The sequence below is a fragment of the Nicotiana sylvestris genome, chromosome 4, assembly GCF_000393655.2.
Source record: "Nicotiana sylvestris chromosome 4, ASM39365v2, whole genome shotgun sequence".
Classification (NCBI taxonomy): domain Eukaryota; kingdom Viridiplantae; phylum Streptophyta; class Magnoliopsida; order Solanales; family Solanaceae; genus Nicotiana; species Nicotiana sylvestris.
Window position 1 is genome coordinate 112,167,892 of NC_091060.1, and position 8,268 is coordinate 112,176,159.

General features: G+C 38.8%; 1 protein-coding gene across 1 annotated transcript; it reads left to right on the forward strand.

Moving 5' to 3' along the window:
* The first annotated feature begins 3,780 nt into the window (after window positions 1-3,780).
* Window positions 3,781-8,046, forward strand: LOC138890009 (uncharacterized). Its single transcript, XM_070173359.1, has 5 exons — window positions 3,781-4,036; window positions 5,255-5,439; window positions 5,713-5,984; window positions 6,591-6,983; window positions 7,551-8,046. Exons 1-5 carry the CDS (start codon window positions 3,781-3,783, stop codon window positions 8,044-8,046), a joined length of 1,602 nt encoding a protein of 533 aa, XP_070029460.1.
* Window positions 8,047-8,268: the final 222 nt, after the last annotated feature.

Sequence of the window (8,268 nt, forward strand, 5' to 3'; positions counted from 1 at the left end):
CTATTTGCAAACACTAACTTTACACTTTGTAAAAATTATTGACATTATTTTTTATACTATTTTTAAATAAATGAATTGATCGCATTCTTAAAGTAATTGGGCTATCTGTTATAAAAAAACTAATCTACAAATCGATTTAATAAGATGACATTACATGTAACATAGTTGTACATCTGAACTATTCGTGATATTCCAACATCGTAAACGTGACGGATTACATCAATTCACATTTCCACTATGGTTATTCACATAACCGTTATTACGCCATATATGAACAAAATACAACTAACATTATCTAGCCTTAAACAAAATCGGATTTTTAACAAAATAGGCTAGTGATATAGTTTTTTGATATTTCCATACTATTCTATACTTAGCTAACAATATTACAAGCTTTAATTAATGGCAAACTTTCTACAATGTTCCTATCTCAACAATTCAAACAATAAATGTCATCACTAGTCCTCAAAACACATAAGATTATTGTGGAATTTACTACTCCAGAAGGTTAATTAGTTAACAGTTTATCATGTCAAGTATAATACTATATTAACCAACTAAAACAAAACTGAAACTTAACTAATAAATTTAAATGAGTAGAAGACATCCACATAATTCCAAACTTCATTTACTTGCCATGTTGAAGCTTTTCATGACATGAGTTTACAGATATGTACCTGATATTGGAAGCAAAAGAAAATAAAGATGAGAATCAGCAGCAGTAATAACAGTACAACACAACAACAATAGCCCAGCAACAGTAACAACCCAGTAACAGACCGGTGGAGTAGTAATCCCAAAAAACAAAAGCTTCAAGCTTTGATGAAACAACAATTAATTCTGATTTCAAACAATGAAAGAAAGCAAAAGATTTTTTTTTAGTTTTTTTTTTATTTTGAAAGTTTAAATATTTTTCGGAATCTTCTCTCTCCTAAATGTTCAGCCCTTGTTTCTCTCTCTTATTTTCTTTCTGTTCTTCTCTATATTCAGATTAGTTCCTCTATCTGTATTCCTCTTTAAATCAGATTCAAGACTTCTATATATATCTCATCCCATAAATCTTTCAATCAATTAAAATCAATACTTTTTCCTACCAAACCCATTATTCTTCTCACTCATCCTCATTACATTAAATAAATATATCATCACCACCCCATTATCTTTTGTCCCCCATGCTTCACTAAACAAATACAAGATTCCTCCCCACTAAATTTTGTCTTGTCCCCCCTTTATATTAAACAACTATATCAAAAACCCACCCCATTACATTTTGTCCCCCATGCTTAACATAAAGAATTACAAAATGTTCAATTACCAAACTACCCCTCCGACCTTATTGCAATTACCATTTTACCCCTGAACGTACTACAAATTACCAAACTACCCCATCAGCTATAACAAACAATTAATCAAACTTAACCAAAATATAGACAATATGATTAATTTCTAACAATGTTCAAACAACAAATTTCATGAACATGATTTCTTCAACATTTCAACAACAAATCACATGAACATGATTTCAACAACATTTCAACAACAAATCACATGAACACAAATTGCACAACAAAGAACAACTAAAATTTGATTGAACAATATTTTTAGCAACAACAAACCTATTTTCGGATTCAACAACAACAATCAAACAAGTATATTTAGATTTCTAAATTCAATAATATTGAACTTAAAATCAACTCTAACAACATTACAACAAACAATTCCTATATTAAACTTTAAACAAGATTATGAGACAAATTCAAGAAATAATCATAAATGGTAAACAAGAAATCAAGCTATACAAATTTCGGATTCAAGAACAAACAAACAAAGTATGAACATGAATGAAATCTATTTTAAACAACAAACATGATGGATTCAAACGATTAAATCAACATATTTCCCTTAACACAACTAAATTCTTTTAGACAAATAACAAGATCGACGAAGAAACAATTATGAACTTAAACTTGAACTTAACAATATTAACAATTTCTAAAAATACATAAACACATGAAACAAATTGAAGAAACAATTAATTAAACTTCAATTTGTATCTCACCAACATTAGACTAACAACTTTTACCTAAACAATAAAACAAACATGAAATAAACATGAAAAACCACTAATTAAATTTCCATTTGAAATCTGAAAATTAATTCAATCAAAACACATGAACAAACTAAAAATTAATTCAAAGATGAACAACGAACAAAACAAGAATCAAATATTTAACGATTTTAACTTTGAGAAATATAAAAACGAAATATGGACAAAAATAAAACTCAAAAACAACTAACCGGAGATGAATCAACGACGAACTCGATCGTAAACAAATCTGTCCGGGTTTCGACTCAAATAAAAAAATAAACCTTCGAACTTTGACGAGACGAAGGAGATGAAGCAACGTGAAGCAGAAACACGAAGCAACTGCTGCGACGAGCAGCAGCAGCAGTCCATCGAGTGGGGAAGAAGAAGCAGCATGAAGCATTAGCAGCGGGGAGCAGAAACGGAGGAAGCAACATCGCTTCACAGTAGAGCTGGTCGACGCACCTATGCGTGCTCGTCCATGGCGGAGAAGCAGCAGCTCGGAGGAGAAGGAACAGCAGCAACACGAGTAATAGAAACGTGAGCAACAGTGCTGGTCATGGCAAAGAGGCAGCAGCGACGCAGCAGCACGACGGAGCAACGGTGGAGCTCGTTTTTGGGCTGGTTTCGAGCAGCTCTCATTGCTGCGTTTTGGAGAACGAAGCAGCTTGGTCGTTTGGACTTGAGGTTGAGAAGATGGAAGCAGAAGGACCTCCATGGATGACGAAGGAACAACAGTAGCAGCTGCAACGACTGGAAGAAAACGCAGCAACAATGGCGGACGTGAAGCTACTCCAATGGTCGTTTAGTTTTGACAACGGGAAATGGGGGGGGGGAAGCGGCCATGGCTGCTCGTGTTGGGGTCGATGGGATGATGGAGAATGTCGTGTGTGTGTGTGTGTGTGTGTGTTGAGGTGGTGGAGGCGTGAGGAAGGGCAGCCATGGGAGGTGGGGCTTGGAGGTTGGGGAAGATGAAGATAGGAGGGGGGGGCGGATGGCTTAGCTCTTTTTTTAGGGTTTTCTTTTGTTTTGTTTTGTGTTGTTTTTTTGAAATGTAAGATTATAGGGGTGTTGTGTTATGGACTGGGTCGACCCAGTTCGAAATGGACTGGGTCGTTTGGGAAGATTGGGTCATTTTTTGGGCCTGTGGCTTGAAATCGAAGAAGAGGCCCAATTCCGACTTTCTTTATATTTTTGCTCTCTTTTCTTCTTTTATTTTTCTAAAACTAAATTATAAAAAATACTTAACTTATTATTAAGAACTAAATTAAGTTATAAAAGCGCAAATTAACTCCCAATAACAATTAACGCACAATTAAGTAATAATTAAGCATAAAATTGTATATTTGGACATTAAATGCTAAAAATGCAAACGATGCCTATTTTTGTAATTTTTATTTTTTGTAAAACAAACTTAATTACTAACAATTGTAGAATTAAATCCTACATGCAAAATGCGATATATTTTTGTATTTTTATTAATTTAACAAATAAATATGCACAGACAAAATACAAATAATTATTCAAAAATATCACAAAATTGCACACCACGGAAAATTATTTTATTTTTGAATTTTTTGGGAGTAATTCTCATATTGAGCAAAAATCACGTGCTTACAGACACGTCCTACAATTTTCTCTTGGGAAGGCCGTGGATTCATGCAGCGGGGGCTGTGCCTTCTACTCTCTACCAGATGGTGAAGTTCAAACATAAGGATCAGGAGATTGTGGTTCACAGGGAAGATGAGCAATTGATTTATCGGGACCCGTCAATCCCATGTCTTGAAGCAAGAGAAGGAAGTGAGCACATAGTCTATCAGGCCATTGAAATCGTGGTCGCTGATGAGTGCGAAAAAGGAAAACCTTGTCCTCAACCCTTCCTTTCTAATGCATCAATCATGGTGGCCAAAGAAATGATCAGGCACGACTACAAACTTGGGAAAGGGCTTGGTAAATCGTTGCAAGGAATAGCTGAACCTATCACCCCGCCCGCCAGTGAAAAGTTCTTTGGGGTAGGCTCAGCCTACTCCAGCTAATGTAAGATAGGCAGATGATAGAAAGAATTATGGTTGGGTCTTGCCTCAGCCGGTGTCGCATCTATACAGAACGTTTGTCAAGCCGAAATACAATGAGGAAGAGGAGGATAAGGCCTTTACGGCCGAAGAAATCGAAGAAATCTATGGGGCCATGAGGAAGATACTGTATGAAGACCACATGGTTCAACCAGGGGAAGGCTCAAGCACCGCTGAGGTGCTGTATATGGGACCTAATTCCAAACTGCAGAATTGGAAGGCTACGCCATTCCCAATCAGGAGGGAGTCCCGGTAGACCTGTCTTGCCACTTTTTCTGCATCACGAGTTATTCCAGGGTGTAACTCAGATGTTTTCTTTAGTTTCCTATCTTTTAATTTCCAATGTAAACCCTGTTATCTTCAAATTCTATGAAATGAAATCAATATTTCATCGTTAATCTTTCTTTATTCTTTCTGATTTGGTTATTTTTCTCTTTTATTTCTTCTTTTAGTTCTAATAATGCGGCTTTAAATAACATAACATGCTTGCGGACTTCATGTCCAGATCCAAACACACTGTCTAAATGTGAAGTAATGAACCAAGAACCAGAATATGATGAAAAAGAGGCTTTTAGGGAAATAAATTGAGAATTGGAACAGTTTGAGAATAAACCTAAGCCGAACTTAAATGATACTAAGCCGGTTAATTTGGGTATTTCTGAAGAAATCAAGGAAACCAAGATAAGCATTCACACAGATGAGAAAACTCGGGACGCATTGATCCAACTCTTGTTTGAGTTCAAAGATGTGTTTGCTTGGTCATACGATGACATGCCAGGACTAAGTGTTGATTTGGTGGTTCATAAGTTGCCAACTTACCCCCATTGTCCCCCTGTCCAGCAGAAGCAAAGAAAGTTTAAAATCGATATCAGTGACAAAATTAAAGAAGAGGTCACAAAATAGTTGAAAGCGGGGATGATCCGAGTGGTTCGATACACCACATGGTTAGCCAATGTAGTTCTAGTGCCAAAGAAGGACGGGAAAATTTGAGTGTGTATGGCAAGTCCCAAAGATAACTTTGCATTGCCGAACATCCACATCCTTGTTGATAACTGCGCCAAACATGAGATACAGTCCTTCGTGGAGTGTTACGCAGGATATCACCAGGTGTTGATGGATGAAGAAGATGCAGAAAAGACAGCTTTTACCATACTTTGGGGTACATACTGTTACAGAGTCATTCCATTTGGTCTGAAGAATGCCGGGGCAACCTACATGAGAGCCATGACTGCCATTTTTCATGATATGATGTACCAAGAGATAGAGGTGTATGTGGACGATGTAATCATCAAATCTAAAACTCAGGACGACCGCGTTTGGGACTTGAGAAATATTTTTGAGCGGTTGCGCAAATATGATTTGAAGTTGAACCCAGCCAAATGTGCATTTGGGGTACCATTCGGCAAACTTTTGGGATTCATAGTCAGTCGGAGGGGCATCGAGTTGGACCCAGCAAAGATAAAGTCTATTCGAGATTTGCCTCCTCCAAGAACCAAGAAAGATGTTATGAGTTTGTTGGGAAGATTAAACTACATCAGCCAATTCATTGCTCAGTTGACATCCATGTGTGAACCCATATTCAAATTGCTGAAGAAATATGCGGCAATCAAATGGACAAATGAGTGCCAAAAGGCTTTTGATAAAATCAAAGAATATCTGTCGCATCCGCCGGTATTGGTCCCACCTGTGCCAGGGAGGCCTCTGTTCTTGTATCTGACAGTCTTAGAAAATTCTTTCGGCTATGTCCTCGGGCAACATGATGTGACCGGAAAGAAAGAGCAGGCCATTTACTATCTGAGCAAGAAGTTCACCAGTTATGAAGCCAAGTACACTTTATTGGAGAGAACTTGTTGCGGTTTAACTTGGGTCGCTCAGAAGCTGAGGCATTATTTGCAAGCTTACACCACTTACCTCATAACTAGGTTGGATCCTTTAAAATACATATTTCAGAAACCAATGCCCACTGGGAGATTAGCAAAGTGGCAGATCTTTCTCACAGAGTTTGACATAGTCTATGTCACTCGCACGGCAATGAAAGACCAGGCGTTAGCAGATCATTTGGCTGAGAACCCGGTTGATGATGAATACCAACCTTTGAGTACCTATTTCCCAGATGAATAGGTAAATTCGGTTGAAGCAATATCTGAAGACACTCATGTTTGGAAAATGTTCTTTGATGGGGCAGTAAACGCAAAAGGTGTTGAAATTGGGGCAATTTTGATCTCACCCACCGGCCAGCATTAGCCAGCCACGGTCTGGCTTTGGTTTTTCTGCACAAACAACACCACCGAGTATGAATCCTGCATTATAGGTATGAATATGGCAATCGACCAAGATGTCGAAGAGTTCTTAATCATGGGAGATTTGGATCTGATTATCCGACAAGCTCAAGGAGAATGGGAAACCCGAGATGTCAAGCTTATTCCTTATAGGCAACATGTGGAAGATCTTGGCAAGCGATTCAAGTCAATAGAGTTCAGGTACATCCCTCGTTGCCATAATGAACTGGCCGATGGGTTTGCTACGTTGGCCTCGATGCTGCCATACCCAAGCAATGCCCACATTAATCCCTTGGAAATCCAAATCAGGGAAAGGCATGGCTACTGTAATACGGTTGAGGCAGAGCCAAATATTCAGCCATGGTATCATGACATCAAAAGATTTTTGAAAACCAAAGAATACCTCGAGAAGGCCAGTGGGGACCAAAAGAGAACCATTAGACGACATGCAAGTGGTTTCTTTTTGAGTGGTGATGTCTTGTACAAAAGGACCCCGAACCTCAACTTGTTAAGATGTGTTGACGCCGAAGAAGCTGGAAGAATCATGTATGAAGTACACGCAATAATGTGCGGACCCCACATGAACGGGTATGTTTTGGAAAAGAAAATCCTCCGAGCGGGCTATTATTGGATGACCATGGAAAAAGACTGTTTTAGTTTTGTTCGGAAGTGTCATCAGTGTCAGGTGCATAGGGATTTGATTCATGCACCGCCCACAGAACTGCATCCTATGTCAGCACCTTGGCCATTCGTCACCTGGGGCATGGACGTCATTGGGCCAATCGAGCCAAAAGCCTCAAATGGGCATAGATTCATATTGGTCGCCATCGACTATTTTACTAAATGGGTTGAAGCAATCACTCTCAAATCCATCACCAAGAAACCTTTGGTAGATTTCGTGCACTCCAATCTTATTTGCCATTTTGGCATCCCTGCAACTATTATCACAAACAATACTGCAAACTTGAATAGTCATTTGATGGGAGAGATATGTGAGCAATTCAATATAACGCATCAGAACTCTACTCCTTATCGTCCTAAAGCCAATGGTGCTGTCGAAACAGCAAACAAGAACATCAAAAAGATTTTGAGAAAGATGATCCAAAGTTCCAGGCAGTGGCATGAAAAGTTTCCTTTTGCATTGTTGGGATATCGCACTACGGTGCGCACATCGATTAGATCAACCCCACATCTTTTGGTTTATGGCACTGAAGCCGTAATTCCCGTGGAGGTTGAAATCCCTTCTCTCCGGACCATTGTTGAAGCTAAAATTGAAGACAGTGAGTGGGTCAAAACCCTCCTGGAGCAGTTAACCCTGATTGATGAGAAGCGAATGGCCGCAATCTGCCACGGGCAGTTGTACCAACAAAGAATGACCCGTGTTTACAACAAGAAAGTGTGGCCTAGAAACTTTGAAGTGGGGCAACTCGTTCTAAGGCATATTCTTCCCCATCATCAGGAAGCAAAAGGGAAATTTGCTCCCAATTGGAAAGGCTCATACATCATCAGAAAGATATTGCCCATAGGAGCATTGTACTTGGGAGATATCGAAGGAAATGATCCCGAGGCAGTTGTGAACGCTGACACGGTCAAAAGGTACTATGTCTAGTCTTTCTACAGTAATAGCACTATCCGATTGGGATGACGAAGGCTTTCATTCTCGCTATCCCAAACACTCCAATCCTTTTGCTAACTCTTTGAGCTAGTTACTTTTCTTTCACTACCCTCTTTGGAACTCGAAAAAAAAATGTTTTCCTAAACTACGTTTGACTTGATTCCGAAGGATACGTAGGCAGCCTCTCTCGGGGGTTCAGTCATACTAAAATAAAAA